The 18,149-nt window shown below is 40.2% G+C and overlaps 1 protein-coding gene across 1 annotated transcript in view; it reads right to left on the bottom strand.

Moving 5' to 3' along the window:
- PIK3R1 (phosphoinositide-3-kinase regulatory subunit 1) overlaps positions 1–18,149 on the bottom strand; it is a gene marked incomplete at both ends in the record, with an annotated part of 54,923 nt that overhangs the window by 12,597 nt on the left and 24,177 nt on the right. Inside the window, 5 exons of the mRNA XM_082012809.1 lie at positions 3,596–3,675; positions 3,876–4,077; positions 4,960–5,091; positions 9,567–9,641; positions 11,340–11,432. Coding sequence (XP_081868935.1) covers positions 3,596–3,675; positions 3,876–4,077; positions 4,960–5,091; positions 9,567–9,641; positions 11,340–11,432 — 582 coding nt within the window. The remainder of the gene's footprint in view (positions 1–3,595; positions 3,676–3,875; positions 4,078–4,959; positions 5,092–9,566; positions 9,642–11,339; positions 11,433–18,149) is intronic.

The raw sequence follows: 18,149 nt of genomic DNA, 5'->3' as shown, positions 1-18,149 counted from the left end.
TAGGTATGGTGATTTACAAAGCATTTTGCTCTCCGTTAAATCAGGTATAAAGCCTGGTTTTTATTAGCTTAGAAGGGGAGCCCTCTGCCGGGTGAGCCACGAACACGCAACATCCCTCCCGCACGACTCCATCTCTCGTGGGGGAGATGCCTTCCGCACGCTCCAAACCACCCTCGGCGCTGCCGACACTCCAGCCCAGCCCGCGACATGATGCAGGAAAGTCCTGGAAAGGGACTGCGCTCCTACATACTTGTTTGTGTCCCCAAGACACTATCGACAGGACTGCAGGCTGAGCCTGACCACCGCAGCAGCCCAGGGGAGCTTTGTGTCCGGTTCCAAGAGGAATGCTACCCCTCTGGCTCGTATTTTGTGCGGCTAAAAGCAAAATGTCTGCATCTTGGCAATACTGCCAGGACTCTCACCCCATCACCAGCAGGTGAGCAGTTACATGTAAGGCAGTCTCATTACCTCACTCATTCTCAGCTATGACCCCGTAAGTAGTAAAACCTACCTCTTCATGCTTAAAACTGCAATATTTCACAGCTTGAGCCATTATTTACAACGTCATTTACAAGCTTGGGAAACAGGAGTAACTGAGACAGACAGTCCAGACAAAGCAGCTCAGCCTGAGGTAGCGCACAGGCCATTAGAGGCTTCAATTCGCCCGTACAGGACGGCAGCTCCTTCCCACCACTGCAGTAGCTCTTCCTTCGCTCCGCACAAGCCCATCTGCCTGTCATGCCGCCAGCTCCCCACATCCCCTCGCTTTCCCGCCACTCTCCTCGCTTTCCCGCCACGTCCCCCTTCCTCTTTACCTTCCTGTGATAACACACCTTCATCTCACACATCCAAAGCCACTCCATGCTCCTTAACACCACCTGGTCCCAAGAGGACCCCAACTCCCCGAGCCGCCCCAGAAATCCGCTCCCGACTCTCCCATCACCCCACCTTCCTCTGCACAACCTGCCTTCCCAGCTACGAGCGCCACACCGACCGCACTGCCCCAGGAACGCGCCGGACCCCGTGGACAGCTCTGGGACCGGTATCCGGGGCAGGCCTCCTCCAGAGGGGAAAGCTAGGAGCCTTTATGATCCTTGAAAATGAACTGAAAAAAACATCCAGTCTTCTGCACCTAGAAATATAGCCTGTTTTTCAATATTTACTTCTAGAAGCACAGGCACCTTTCACACCTCTGTATGATGTGTGAGCTTCTGCGAGACATAAGCAGCACATTTAGACACATGCACTTTGTTTCCCACTGTAAAATGAGCATTACTCTTTAAATTAAAGCCTGTGTGGCTGTTCATCAAGTTAGGGTGTTAAAAACGGGATGCTAAATCACCTAGCTTGCCCACTAACACCATCTTTTGTCACTCCTACTGATAAACTCAAAGAGCGAGACGGGAATCAGGAAATGGATCTGGTTACCAATTATTCAAAACAACCATTTCTCCAACCTTACTTCTCCTGCAACATTACTCTGTCTTAACTTAATACACTCAGAGGCACAACAGGTACTTTAACTTTTGTGAAGGGCTAAGCACTATTCCAATTCACAAATTAAAATGCATAGCTTGCTGTTGAGCACTGTGACAGTGGGAAAAAATTATCAGTCCAGAATTGTTCTGTGATTAAAAAATCAAGTAACGGCCTAGGAGTGACTCCTGTTTTTGTGTTACAGTGTGCAAAGCATCACTCTAGCTGTAAGATGTACAATTAAAGATGCACAATTTAAGATACTAATTTTAAGATATATTAAGATATAAGGTCCAACTGCATACTTTCTGTTGCTTTGAGGCAAGAAGGGCAATTAGTGGGTGATGCGATAAGAACACAGTTGTGCAAAGACCTCCTCCCTATTCAGATCAGTTATCTCCAACACTACATTAAATGTACCTATGTACTGCGCAAGATACTGCTAAATCTTCATGTGCAGCTCGTTTTAGACAGAATGCTTTCATCAAGACTTGAGAATAATGGAAAGAAAAAAGAAAGGAGGAAGCTATCACTCCAGCCCATGAAAAAAAGAAGAAACCTGGCGGCATTGGCTTCCCTGTTACGGCTTAATTGTCATTACATTATTTTCAACAAGTAAGATTCTTTCTGCTTACAGCCTCGTAACTTCTGCGCTTTTAAAATTCTATTATAGATTGTCATTTTCAGAACACTTAGATGACAAAGAAGTTCTCTTTTCTAGGAATCTTCCTTTTATTACAATGTCTCTAAACAATGTTTACGGACACTGAAGCCACTACAGGAAAAATCTTGAAGATGATAATTCTGAAAATTACATCTTAGAGTCTTCTATAAGAACTATAAAACTAGACCACTTCAGGTGATAAGGTCACCGAATGATTTGGGTGTGGAAAAGAGACTTGTGTCCTAATCCTGTAAACCCACATAACATTTTATTAAAACTCAATTTCTGAAAATTATTCAAGCTCTTCACAGGCCTAAGAGCAGAGGCTAGCTAACCATAGACTACAAAGCTTGAAAATTTGCCTCTGAGTTTTTTTTTAAAAGCGTATTAACAGATATGCAAATGTTCAACTAAAAAAGATTCCACTGCCCATGATGGACTTTGAAATGCGCAGGGACTGAGTTCTATTTTTGTAACAGATCGTACGAAAACCCCCAAAATCTCAAAATAAACTATTGTATTATAAAATATTAATTAATGCAGAAGGAATATTTCTGCTGCTGTGTTCTAGCTCTTCAAATCTTAAGCAGCCCTACAAATCGTACTGCCATGAACTTTACTTTGTACTTTGAATAGAGAGGTGGCAGAGCTACAGCCTGCCCAATGTTCTGTTCACCATTGCCCTATCCTTTCTTCAGATATTTTCTGTTAATAAACTGTAAAAGAAATTACTTTAAGCTAATGTCTAAAGTGCCCCTGCATTAGTAATTTCCTTTGCACATAGTTAGCAACTCTGTCTTGCTCATACCAAATACCTGATTTAAAAACGAGGATTATTGCAGAAATTAGAGGTGGGTTTTACTGTTTGTTGACTAAGTTAGCTAACTCACAGAATCAATACAAGTATAATCTAACTTTCCTGAATGGGGTTTTAATATTTTCCATGTTGTTTATTTATATTGATAAATAAATCTTTTGAGTCTCTGGATTAAAAATTACATATATGTAAGTAAAGGGGGCAATCTTATTTTCTTCCGATGATCTCTATGGGGTATTGTAGCCCTAAGAAAATTTGCCTGGGAGTAGAGTGAGATTTAAATACAATATCCAGAATTCACCCCACCACCACTGTATGATATGCATTCTATTGGTTTATAGGTCTTAAAAATTCACAAATTCCTATTCACTGTCTACTGAAAAGGATATGAAAGTCCTAAGGCTGTACAGACTATGGGTACTAAAATGATTTTAATGAAAAAGACAGTTTCTTATAAACCAAATGTTGCATATCACTATAGAACATATGAACAACTTCTACTTATTTCTGTAATTATGCACTTTCACATTAAGTTTGATTAAAAAAGAAAAACAATGAACATTTACTGTCCTTAAGTTGAATTTTAATATTTAAGAAAACAATGGCACATAACTTTTAAAATTAAAAATAGTTTTTACCTGGTACAGGCTGTCTCTCACTCCATTCACTTGTGATTAAAATCTCTAGGAGTTTTATGTGGTGTTCAGTATTATCAGAGCTGCAAGACATGGACCAGACAGTAAGAATTAGGAAAAATGCAGAAGCTTACAATAGAATTATTCAAAAAACATTGGAAAAATTTATAGCAATGCCCTCCACATTAGAAGTAAGGTCAGAAAATTAATTCATTAAATATAGTTTTGCAGATATTGAACCCATATATATGGGTTCAAAATATAATAAAGATGACCCATGTACCTTGCTAGCTGGAATTTGAAAAGCAGAGGGCTGAAAATTTCAGCCAGAGACCTTGCATTCAGGAGATTTTTGCTGGAGGCTTGACAAACTCTGAGGAAATGTTTCAGCAAATACTGGAGTGTGAGCCAATACTGGGGAGGTATATTTGGAGATCTGATGAGTTTCTTCAGCAACTGAGCGTATTCCTCTGAGCTCTGCACTTCTGCAAGCAAAGAGACAAAAGGCTCTTGATATCAGCACAGGAACATTTAACAAGTAAAAAGAAACTACATATGACTCCTTTGGAAGCATCAATATTACAGGAAAAAAAAGAGTAATTCTGTCCTTCATTAGTGCTGTAAGACTTCTTTCTTCTTTTGAAAAAAGTGAAATGCTCAGGGAAAAGTAAAGAACGAGTATTTAAAAGTCAAATGGAAACAGATATGCATTTTGGTAAAAACCACAATGTGTTCAGTGTGTACTGGTAGAAGTCTGTCTTGTGTTTAGTGCTACACATGATTGGGCAATTCTGAGATGCACTAGATAAATCTCACAGGTGCTGTTCTAACTTTGAAGGTTACCAGTAACAACATCCTGTCCTGAGATATATAACAGAATACTTGGCCCACATGCTGAAAGCCTATAAGCTGTACTTGTTTGAACCAACCACTGTAGATGATGAATCTTAACGTGCATGTATTTCTCACTTTATAATCTGCAACTCCCAACATACCACAGAACACCATGACCTCTAATAGATTTACTCTGTCAGCACTGATAAAAAGTTAAAAATTAGCTTTCTGCATACAGATTAGTCCTTGATTTCCCCCCCCAGTTTTTCTATAGTCATTCTACTTACTAAAATGAAGAGAAATATGTTATCCCTTACATTTTCCATTATGTTTACATAAATAGCTAAGTAAGTAATCCATGTCTAGGTCTGAATTGAAGTAACTTTCATCAGAAGTGGTGAAGTATATATGTTTTCTGAGGTGCTGCCAGGTTGTGCACAATATTCCCTGTTCTGTGGGTGACAGCTGGACCACTGAATATTCAGAATCTCAATAAAAGCTGTTTGACATTTGAAATAATCTGGTAATTGTACCTTGAGCTACAGAAATCATGTCACTGTAAACAGCTGCTGGAATGATGGGATTTGGCAGATCCAGGAGATACCTCTTCAGAGCATCTGATAAAGTATGCACATCAAATGTCTCTAAATCCAACGAAGAGGCATCTAAAGGGAACGAGCAACAAATTTTTTAGACATTAGATACTGGAAAAAATATACAGCCTCATAATATTAGGGCTTTATACCAAGCCAAAACTTCTAACTTATACCTGGTTTACGGGGAACAACTTGTAAGAAAGAACGTAAGACACCAGGAAACATCTCAAAGATGAGGGACATACAGTACTCAACACCATGCCCCAGCCTTCAGCATGTGAGGAACCAAACAGCTTTCACAGCTGTGTGAGGCCTTCTGTCATATACAGTGCAGGGCTGAACTCTAGTGACTTGCTGCATGTTGGCAATGTTGTGGAACAGCAGAATATTTTTAACAGGTCTCTGTTTTACCTGTAAATATTTTGTGTAAGAAGTATTAATCAAGGGTTTGGGCAAATGCAGCTTCTATACTGGCAGCTAATTCTATTAGGACTGTCAGCCTCACCTCTGTGTCTGGGAAGATCACAGAACAGATCCTCCTAGAAGATATGCTAAGGCACATGGAGGACAGGGAGGTGATTCGAGACAGCCAGCATGGCTTCACCAAGGGGAAGTCCTGCCTGACCAACCTAGTGGCGTTCTATGATGGAGTGACCACATCAGTGGACAAAGGAAGAACTACCGATATCATCTATGTGGACTTCTGCAAGGCCTTTGACACAGTCTGCCACAACGTAGAATCACAGAATCTTTGGGTTGGAAGGGACCTTTAAAGGTGACATAGTCCAATCCCCCATGACCAGGGACATCTTCCACTAGATCAGGTTTCTCAGAGCCCCGTCCAACCTGACCTTGAGTGTTTCCAGGGATGGAGCATCTACCACCTCCCTGGGCAACTTCTTCCAATGTTTCACCACCCTCATTGTGAGAAACTTCTTCCTTAAATATATTTATCTATACATTCCTTAAATAACATCCTTCTCTCTGAATTGGAGTGATGAATTTGATGGGTGGATTGTTGAGTGGATGAGGAATTGGTTGGATGGTCACATCCAGAGGGGAGTGGTGAATGGCTCAATGTCCAGATGGAGATCGGTGATGAGTGGTGTCCCTCAGGGCTCCATATTGGGACCCGTGCTCTTTAGTATCTTCATCAATGACACAGACAGTGGGTTCAAGTGCTGCCTCAGCAAGTTTGCAGACAACACCAAGTTGAGTGTTGTGATGGACATGCCTGAGGGGTGGGATGCCATCCAGAGGGACCTGAACAAGCTCGAGAAGTGGGCCCATGTGAACCTCATGAGGTTCAACAAGGCCAAGTGCAGGATCCTGCACCTGGGTTGGGCCTACCCCCAGTATCAATCCAGACTGGGGGATGAAGGGATGAAGAGCAGCCCTGATGAGAATGACTTGGGGGTACTGGTGGATGAAAAGCTGGACATGAGTCACTTGCAGCCCAGAAGGCCAAACGTATCCTGGGCTGCATCCAAAGAAGCATGGCCAGCAGGTCGAGGGAGGTGATTCTGCCCTTCTACTGCACTCTGGTGAGACCCTACATGGAGTCCTGCATCCAGCTCTGGAGCCCTGAGCACAGGAAAGACATGGACCTGTTGGAGAAGGTCCAGAGGAGGCCACCAAAATGATCAGAGGGATGAAACACCTCTCCTATGAGGAAAGGCTGAGAGAGTTGGAGTTGTTCAGCCTGGAGAAGAGAAGGCTCCAGGGACACCTTATTTCATCCTTTCAGTACTTAAAGGGAGCTTCTAAGAAAGATGGGGAGAGGCTTTTTAGCAGGGCCTGTACAACAGGACAAGGGATAATGGTTTTAAACTAAAAGAGGGCAGATTTACATTAGATTTAAAGAAGAAATTTTTCAAATTTTTCACAATGATGCTGATGAAACATTGGAAGAAGTTGCCCAGAGAGGTGGTAGATGTCCCATCCCTGGAACCATTCAAGGTCAGGTTGGACAGGGCTCTGAGCAACTTGATCTGGTTGAAGATGTCCCTGGTCATGGCAGGGGGGTTGGACTAGATGACCTTTAAAGGCCCCTTCCAACCCAAAGAGACTATGATTCTGTGAAGTCTGATTAACAACTTGGGGCTCCAAGTCTGTAAATATTTATGTAAGTCAAAACAAATATATATACATGCAGAACTGTGTGCTTCCTGTTTTATGCAGCTGTTAAGATTTATCTTGTAAAATCTAGTATCCTTCCAGGATAGTTATGACTTGGGCTAAGGTTTGGGAGTGTCACTTAAAAGACTACTTGTTAGCACTGGAGCAAGGAATATAAGTAGCAAAAATAGAAATAGGAAAATACAGAAATGCTTACTTAAAACAAGCAAGATTAGGATTTATCTTAAAACATGAAACTCTGGTGCAGTAAAGTCCTAAATGTTTACAAAGATCCACATTTAGTATAAGAATTTAAAGGTATTAATGCTGACCAACTTTCTAGGCTAGCCAAGTCCCCTGTAAAATAACTCCTGTACCTATTTGGCCAGTTTAAACCAAATTCAACAGGGAGGTAGAGGAATCAGATATGTGGTCTGTCTACATGTACTGTAAAAAAAGGAAGTCAAATGGGAGTAGTGAGAAATGTAGTGCTACTCCACCTCCTTTCTATTTTCCCCAAAGGAAAGCTTGCAATATGAGCTCAATTCTTATCAGACACTAAAGAATTCAAATGAGAAAAGAGACACTATGAATGTCTCAGATGATAAAAAACTTGCAGTGCGGGTACGAATTCTACAAGAGCAATTATGTGTCAGAGAATCCAACCACAAGTACAGAAGAAATAGTTTTCATTAGTTTTATTGCTCACAGGATGTTTTTAATTTCATAAGCCAAGTTAAATCCTGGTTCTTTCAGTGTTGACCCATTCTCTGAAGTATATCCCAAATTATTATAATGAATACATGAGTAAGAATAAAGCTGTGGTACTCTGCAACTCTTTGGGTGTAATGTCATAAACAGACCTGAACTCTTCCATCTGCTGAGCTGGCCAGATGCAAGTCAGCTTTGACTTTGGAGCTAGATAGCACTGTGTTGAAGCTAACAGGCAGTTATCCAAATAATACGGAGAGCATTTTAACCATAAGCAGAACAGCACACTAATGCAGTTCACAACTTTGAGACCAAAGCTGACTGGGCTCTCTGAATTAGCACTCTGCTAATTCAAAGAGAGTAGGTGGAGGAGATGAGATCTGTCTGTATCCATGTATCTGGATGCCTACTGCACTGGCTCTGTCCTGAAAGATTCTGATCCTATCTTAAAGAGAACTCAGGAAGATACAGTTACTAAAGGGTAAAGTCTTGTTTTATTTTCTCAAACCTAATTACATTTTAAATAAGAATACATGTAAACCACAAGTTCTTGATTTCAGGAGATAGATGAACCTTTCACAAAAGTACACTTCAGTTTAGAGACGTAAAAAAGGATTTAGATAAATTAAGAGATACATTCATATTGGTGCCATAGAAAATCTGGATTTATCTGGACTGAAAAATATAATTACAATACTAAAAATACAGCTTAGGCTGTTAGCACCATGGGTGTATCTCCTCTTCCTGCTTGTTGCACTCATACACTTCACTCCTACCATGATCAGCAGAGGACAGGGTGCTCTTTCGATTTGAAGGAACAGACAACTCATAGTATCGTCTCTTGTTCATTTTGTTAATATTTGCAATTACTAAAAATGAAGATAGCTAATTCACAGCTTGAGTTTGCTTCCTTTGTCCCTTTGGTGACATGGCATGTAATGAATTTCATTTTCTGGTCCTTGTATTTTTGTGCTCTTTTATGAAAGTGGAAGCTCACACCAGCTTGCAAAGGTGTGGCCAAGCACTCGTCCTACACTATCTCCTGATCTCTCATAGTGCAGCTGAGTGTTGCCATGTCAGTATATTCCGGCCTGAGTAGAAATAAAGAGTACCAAAAAGAGAAGGAAATATATTTCATGAAACTTGAATGGCTATGTGGTCTTAGTGGTGTAGCTGCATTTTACTGTCCAAAACCTGAGAACCTAGCCTACTGCAGCAACATTAATTCAATTCTCTCTTTCCCTTCCAGCATCATCTCTATAGCAGGCAGGGAATGTGCAGCTATTGCCTCTCCACCTACTGGACCAAAAAAATGCACACACAGAACTGTATATAAATAAATAGCCATTTGTTTACAAAATAATAACCTGCAGCCTTATAGGAGTAGTGTATCTTCATCTTGCTTCTGAATAGAACACCTTGTTTTCCTCTGTACAGCTAGGTTGTCAGTTCTTGAACAAGCAAGTGACCAAGAAACAATTAAAATCATTATTCTTGGGAAAAAAACACGCAGTGGAGACATGAAAAAAAGACAACCTGAAAACCACCTTTCCTATTAAGTGTAAAAGCTAGGAACCTTTTTTGCTTATTCTTTTTTTAATACTGTATTATTCAGAACCAGCACATATATATAAGCTGAGTAGGGGAACAAAGAAAAGAGGAGCAGTCTGACCACAAAATCTGTCTAGTGCTTTAAGGAAGAGAACTGTACTTACCACATTCAAGAATTTGTCTTAATTCTGCTGAGCTGCTTGAGCCTTGTGTTCCATACAAAGTTGAGCACTCCAGACCTTCAAAACAAAATTGATGGGATACATTAATATTCCAGTGACTGTTGCCATGACATAACATACTTCTGTTTTCTTCAACTAAGTACTTACAGTGTAAATTAGCAACATACTCCCATCACGATTCACCTACCACACTAAAGAATGTGATGGCTTTTTAAGGCTCCAAGACACCTCTTTCTAAATGCCAGACTGCTGGGTCTGCTGAAAGACTTGGCCAAGGAAGATCAAAGATGCCACCAGTCCCCAACATTCTGTACAACATTCTATGGATTGGCTGTAGAAGGCCAGGACTAGGAAACAGATTCCCATACTCCAGGGAAGAAAACAGCTTGCAGGAGCAACATGGGAGCCAGACCTTCCTTTACACCCTACATGCCAGCTGGAAACATCAGGTGTTTCAGGTGGAGAAGTGAGCAATCTAAGTAAGGCCACCCCACAGGAATGGGACAGGGACATGACAAAAGTTACGACATATCCTAATTAGCTTTAAAGATTTAACTGAGACTTCTATGTTACAAGTGTGCCTAACCTTTATCATGCTAGGCAGAAAACAGAGACAGAGAGTCCCTTCTATGGGACAGGTAACCCTTAGGTCACCTTTGATTAACCACAGAGCCCATAACATCACATGTATGTAGGGTGAGTGTCACATCACTGGTGTGAGAGAAAATGTCTGTATATGTCACATAATATGTCTGATAATCCACCTGAACAAAGACACCAATACTGTGTTTTCATGTGAAAGATACCGTTTACAGCTTACCTACTTCAGAGAAAGTAGAGAAGACACAAGGAAAGTCCCCATACCCGGGGATGCAGAGCACCAATAATTTAATAGTATGAGTAGCTCTTCCTGGAAGCAGAGGTTCCTTATGTAAACTGTTGCTAAATACTGTTATATTGGCCCTCCTCATAGATTAGCAAGCTCCTACTCATTCAGGAAAGGCTTATGGTCTCTTAAAGTGTCAGAGCAGTATGTGAGAACCTATGTTCCCAAGCACAGCAGCACGAGTCTGATCACGACACCACTTTTCGTCTTGCTCCCAGGCCACTGAATGAGCAGGACCCACTGACCCCACCAGGACTATGAAGGTGACATCAGAGGAAGAGCCAAGAGGAGAGAAATCAGGCAAAAGAGGCGGGACATAGTAGAAGAAAATGATGTGAGACATATCAACACAGGAAAGCAGGAAAGCAAAAAAACATAAAAATAACACTGGCTGGCTCTGCATACAGCAGCAATAAAGAACTAGCTCCCAAAGCATAAAAACAGTTCTTGTGACTTTTTCATATTTAATTCTTTTTTTTTTTCCTTCCTGCTTTGGGGCAAAACATTACCTGTTTGGCTGTATATCCAATTCAATGTTATGATGGCATTTCCATAACCAACTTAAGATGCTTACTGGTTAGAAGAAAAAAAGCAATACCAAACCCTTCTCCCTTACATTCAATAATACTTATATTAGTTCAGTTATTAAATGTCATTTGAGGCAAGCTTTCGTTTTGCTCCTACAGTCCAAGTAGCCTCTACTTAGCAGAAACCAATGCAACAAACCTTAAATAAGATTACTTTGTATCTGTTGAGTAATGTGAAGCATTAGCAGCTCTCGAAAGAGAAGATGCCAGCTCTGGATCTGATTCTGCAGTCTTGGCTCACATGAATAACAAAAAACTGTGGTACATCATTCTTCAGCCTACCTTTCTTTTCAATTGTCTCTACTATCTTGATAAGAATCGGTGGAGCAACATCAGGAGGTGCAAACTGCTCTGTAAGATCTGGAAGTGAAAAAGCTGTAAAAGAAAAAGAAGAAAAATAAGCCAAGCTAGAGTTGAATGCAATTCCTGTTTATGAAAGTCATGACACATAATGGAACCAGTTAATTTTTAAGTACAGAACAAACATCCCACTTGTCAAGCCTAAACAAGAACACTCCACAAGTACGCAGAAAGCCAAATTAAAATGATGACAATTACATTTTTATAGCATTTTCTTTTAGGGACCCCAGGCAATCCTAGAATCACTCTCTATATTGCTGAGGAAAAGAAAACACAGTAAAAGTTTGCAGTCTATGGAAGTTCAGAAATACAACGCAAGGAAGAAAAGAAAATATCTTTTGGTCTGAAATATTTACATCCAGTGTGCACCAGATGAGGGAGCTAAACACATCATCATTTGGCAATTGCCAATCCCCTGGGTAAAACAGACCTATAAAGGCCTGAAATATCAGTAGAAACAAGTTTTTCACACTCATACAAAAGTTCAATAGCTTCTGTTTGCTTTCAGTTTTCAAGCATAATACTATTAACAGTATTGTTTTTTTAAAGTAAGAATTTTCTTTTCTACAATGACTGACTAAGAATAAATAGCAGTATAATCAGAGAGGGACATTTTGCAGATTCAAACAAAGTTGCATATGGATTTTACACAAAGTTTTCATGCAATCCAGTTTCTTCACAGAGAGAACATACTGTATAAAGGAATGTTCTGGCTCTGTGATGTGAGGGATGATCTATCTCTAAGCGCACTATTTTTGCCAAAAGAGTAATTAAAATTCAGAGTGGTCCCGTTTAACTCTTGGAAAGCAAGAATTTTTACATAAAGATATTATTAAACTACTGTCAGAAACTTCTGGAATAGTTTGATGGATTGTGATTGATAAACAAAGCTTAATCACTGAAGTAAAAGTTGCCAGTTGTCTCAGTGATGGTGATCTCTGCCCAATTAAACTCACCACAGACAAATAGAGACCAATTCTTAAATGCACATGCACATATGTGCCTGCATGCATATGTATACATACATGCACGCACATGCACACACCATATTTCCAGAAGACTGAAACTGAACAAAATTATAAGGCTAACTAAGTAGAAGGCGAAAAAGAAAAAAAAAAAACCCCACAACAGCAAAATGTGAATAGAGAGTTTTTAATGAAAAACTTTGAGACAGCCAAAAAATTACATATACCACAACTGAGAAAGAAAAAGCAGACAATTTTGGCTGAGAGTTCACTGTATTTTGGGAACAACAATTATATAACTTTCTAAAAATGCAAGCAACTTAAAAGTGGTAAGACAGCAAGGAAGGTACAGAAGAAGTTTCGAAGTGCAGAAAACTGAGGGGAGAAATTAAAGACAATAAATAATAATTGTTTACAAACTAGTAATGGAAGTGGAGCATACTGGGATGCTGAGATGTGTTCCTTGCAAGAAGAAGCAGAATGATGGTATGGTAATGATGGAACACTTTCCAGTCCATTCATAACTGAGAAGGACATTAGAAAGACATCTGTTAGCCATAACAGCTTAACTTAGGAGGCCCAGAAAATGGGCATTCAGGATTCCCAAAAGAGCTGCCTAAGCAGATCATTGGCCTGCTGATGTTGCTTTTTAATGATTCATGGAAAATCAGAGCAATTCCTGAGGATCAAAAGAGTTCTAATGCCCGATCTGCACTCTGAAAGGACAAGATGACTACACACTAGTGTAGTGATCAGTCCTGGGCAAAATACAGGAAAACCTGATACTAGACTCATACGATAAAGCAATAAAACAGCAATGTAACTAAGGATTGTCTGCATAGCTTTTTAGAGGATAGGTTCTGTTAAAAACCACACTACTTCCTTCCTTGGTAGCACCACAGGCTGAAAAATGCAAATGAGTAGACATAATAAACTCTAAAGTTTTGTCAGATAGTTGATTTAGTCTAACACTGTGATTAAAAGCTAAATTCAAAGTAAGCATGTGTTATATAGGTGTAGCTGACCAGCAAATCTCCAAGTATAGTTACTAATGCCGAACAAGCTACTCGGGGAAGGAATGGACTTTTCATCTCTTTACATCTCCAAACCACTTTCAGGTTCCATCAGAACACCTGTTTTAGCTTAACATCCTATCTGCTTTATCAAATATAAGTTTGGTCCACCTCAAATGGAAGGTGCTGCATTCTGCTGAGGCATGCTGAAATACAGACCATTTGATTTGTAATATTCAGATCAAATAGTTCCTTTCAACCCCAGACTATGAATCTATCTCATGATGAGGGCAAATATATTGAAAGAATAAATGAAAGATCTGATCAGAGTCATATCAAAGGGTGCGCTATGAAAATACTCAAGTTATGAGATACTAATAGACTCACAGAATGCTAAGGGCATAAAATGCATCCCTTACATGGTAGCAGAGGAAGGACAGGTGTTAAGAACAGAGCTTACATATTTTTACTTATGAGCTTAAGCTAGCTACTTAGGTAGCTAGTTACATTAAGTACCTCTCTTCCTCTTGCCTAACAGGAATGAAATTGCATCATCTCTGAACGAAGATGCTAGTCTCATGATTCCAGCTGGAAGCAGCATGAAGCAACAGTCAACAGTCTAAACTGAAACTGAAGAAAGAAAGGATAGATGAAGAAGGAGAAATAGAGACAGAGTGCAGAAGTCAAACCTGACAGACATTTGAAAGATTTCAGGTGACAACTTGGCAGTTCAGGGATGGTCCATCCCAGCTACTGAATGGCAAAGAGGATGATGCTTTGAAATGATGGCAAGAGATACACTCCAAGTACCTATAAACAAGGTGTATTTAGAAGAAGAATTCCATTTCCCACTAGTTATTTTCTACATGAGGGATGGAGTCCAAGCAAAGCAAAAAGGCAAACCCAATGTCAGGAAGACTTAATTTCATGGGAAGTAGACCTTGCAGGGTGAAGAAAGACACTACAGAAAACAGTTTGTCTCCATGGGACATAAAGAATGGGGTTAATGTAGTCCTCACCCACATTACCTAAACAGAGTGTGCCTCTTTTTGCAGCCTACCTGATGCTCCATGCTTTTCACCTACACTTTAAGCAGGATCGTAGCTTATAAACTAGGTTTGTACCGTAATCTGTTACTGAATCTCTTTGTTGTACAGCATTCTTGAATCAATAATATTCTTAGTGAAGGTGAAAGGCTTTTGGAAGCTATGTATTTACCTTTGTATTTATACAAAATCTATAATATGTCTACAGAATGTATATATGTAAAGCAAACATCACATTGGCTAAAAGGAAAGATTTCCAACATTCCTCTGCTACCCTAAAATATGCAATTGGAAAAATATTAAAATTGGAGGAGTTCAGAGATTGTCTCTTCTTCCCTAAACCCCATTCCTTTTCTCCAAAACTGGAAACTTCTATCCACCACAGACATTACCGAAATTTCAGATATGAAGAGAGCCCTTAAAATAACAACAATCTCTTCCATAAATACATAAACTATTTGACTGAAAACTCAGGATATTTGCCTCTCTCTTAATACCAGGCACACACTGGTGAGTATAAGTTCTACAGCAAAAAGACACAAACACACACACAATGGCGGGTACAAAACTTGCAGTTACCTTCAATGCAGTAATGACAGAAGAATACATAAGTCACAGAGTTATAGTGCTCAGCAACATTGAAAAAAACATTCACTTCAACAGGTAGGAGATAGCATTAACAAATTAAAATCACTTAACCTCCCACCTGTTCTAGGATTTCCTGCTCATTACACCACCTCCAATATAATTAACTCATAGCATCACACTGACTTGTACTTTAAACTCACCAACTTCTGCACAAAATAGAAAACTATGTTCATTTAAAGGCAAAAGGATTCACAAAACACACATCTGTCAGAAAAAAAAAGCCTAACAATACTTATAGAACTGAAGCCAGTTTATAACATTTACACAGAAACAGCCAAATTTGGGAACAGTGCCCTTCAATTTCAAAATGCTGAAAAGAAATGGAACTGAAGAAAACTACACCTAATTTTGGAAAAAAACAGTTTGACTGCCAGAGCCAGAATACAAGATATTCCTGAAATAGTCCTGATTCAAGATTAGGTGTTCCAGAAGAAAACTCAGTATGCATATTAAGATCTACAGAGGGAAAGAAAAACTGTTCAGATAGGTCAGTTTTAGTAAAAGCAAAGAGCACAAAAGCCCACATGCAACCTGCATTTAGTACCTGATTTCAAAAGCATCTTTTGCTTTGAAGCATGCTGTAGCACAGCACAGAGGTTTGGAGAACCAAATTCACTCTTAAGAATCTGAGCAACTTTGTAGATCCCTTTGCTACAATCCAGTATCAGTTTTTCACTTAAAGCAATCATTTTTTCCCCCAAATTCCTGTAACTCTTTTGGAATTCCACAGTCTCCAAAATATTAAGGTTCTGAAAAGGTGTCATACAGTTTTCATGTCTTCTTTCTAGTCACAAGTCTGGTAGTGGGTCTCCAGATAGTAAGGAAGCTTCTGATGACACATGATAAAAGCTGGATTTTCCACTAGCTCTATTTTTACCTTGCCACAGTGAGAACCAATGAGATGAACCACAACGCAGTGTTTGCTCCAATCTGCGAACCCTTCCCTCTCCCCGATACAGACAGGCCTGAACAGCTCTAAGGCAACGTGTGGGAGATGAGAGCATACCTTACATTTGAGGGTTGCCAACACAGCTACAAAGTGCAAGATGAAACCAGCACACAGCTGCACCTTTTGGAAGGGTTCTCAGTAAAAAGAGATATTTTAGAGTTAGTACCTGGCAACGACAAGTGGAAATTTAAAGCTGGAATTTGACTTCAGACACTTCTGAGCCAAATCTTTCATTACTAGGTAGAAGTAGAATGAAAGGAATGTAGAAGAATGAAAAGGATATTAAAAAAAACAAAACCCACAACTTAAAATGTAACAATACACACCATGGAAAGGAGTTTAATTTCTAAATACTTTACAGGAAATATATACTAACATTATTTGAATTTAGCTTTGGGTCAAGATTACTCCACGCATGATGGCATTTAAGTTTGTGCATACATAGTGCATTCCGTGTAACAATACAGCATTACACAAAAATCTAATGTTTGAGAGCTCAAGTCTTAAGATGATCATAATTGGTTTATGGGCACGCTGATAGACTCTTCATGCATGCAACTGCACCCACTAACGTAGTGAATTGTCCATTCATAGATTTACACATACCCTTGTTTGAAAGTCATACAGTATGTCCAAAAATGAGTGGTTTGACTGGCACTGAAATTAACAATAATAAACATAAGCACATTAATTAACGCACAACAAGAAATGTAAAAGTAAGGATCATTGGTGACATGCCTCAAACATGTGACATGGTGACAATGCCTCAAACAAGATTAGCCAGCAAACTATAAAGAAACAATGGCTGATCAAGCACCTAAAATACTTTTGCCAGTGGCACCATCAGTGGCATAATGCATGACAATTTGTGGACAATGGAGGTTTTTCCACAAAGTTCAACACTCATGTTTGTTATTGAAAATTTTGAGAAATGTGTTGCTTTCTTGATTGAAATGCTGACATTTCAGCAGTTATGTACTCTACTCAGTATGGGAAATGGAATTCAAAAAATATTTCACAATTATCACTGTTGTGGTTTAGCTCCAGCCGGCAATTAAGCACCACACAGCCGCTTGCTCACTGACCCCTCCCGCAGTGGGATGAGGGAGAGAATTGGGGAAAAAACTCATGGGTTCAGATAAAAACAGTTTAATAGGACAACAAGAGAAAAGGAAACAGCAATGATAATACCAACAAAGGAATGTACAAGAACAAGTGATGCACCATACAGCAATTGCTCACCACCCGGTGATCGATAGTCCGTTCCCAAGCAGTGACTTCCACCCCCCCGGCTAACTCCAGTTTATGTACTGGGCATGATGTCATATGGTATGGAATACTCCTTTGGCCAGCCTGGGTCAGCTGTCCTGGCTGTGCCCCCTCCCAGCTTCCAGTGCACCCCCAGACTTCTTGCTAGCAGGCCAGCACGAGAAGCCAGACAGTCCTTGACTACTTAGCAACAACTCAAAACATCAGCACGTTGTCAACATTTTCTCATCCCAAATCCAAAACATAGCCTCACACTGGCTTCTGTGAAGAAAACCAGCTCTATCCTGGCTGAAACCAGGACAATCACCCATCTTCCCTGAAACAGAACCTAAATGTCAATAAGGATCCATAATGGCTGAATTTAATCACTCTTCAGTATACAATGTCAAATTCAAAGACACATGGGAAAGGAGGGCAGTCTGGCATTGCCGCACAGCCTTTAAGGCAGCGGTATTAATTGAGGCAGTCCTGTGTGCTCCTGCGTGCTGACTGCTAGCAGCCCCCGACCAGAGACCGCAGCGCTTCAGGAGACTGCACTGAGAACACACCAAAAGCTTTGCCTGCAGAAACATGAGTTCAGGTCCTGTAACAATGGGAAGCACGAGGAGGTACCTCCTGCCACCTGGGTGATGGCTTGGCCCGATGCTTCTCATGGCCCTGTGGTGGCAGCTGGTCCAGATGCAGAGCCTCAGCTATCACAGCCCCCTCAGCACCCGCTTTCATCAGCTGGGGAAGAAAGGCCACACAAGCCTCAGAACCCACCAGACAGTGGAACAACTCTTACTAACATGAAACTCCTAACTTTTAGTGAGAGGGCATTTCATGGTCCATTATGTGCTTCT

The sequence above is a fragment of the Phaethon aethereus genome, assembly GCF_964289735.1.
Source record: "Phaethon aethereus genome assembly, chromosome: Z".
Classification (NCBI taxonomy): domain Eukaryota; kingdom Metazoa; phylum Chordata; class Aves; order Phaethontiformes; family Phaethontidae; genus Phaethon; species Phaethon aethereus.
Note: the sequence above shows the minus strand (reverse complement) of the source record. Positions and strands in the feature narration are given on the sequence as shown.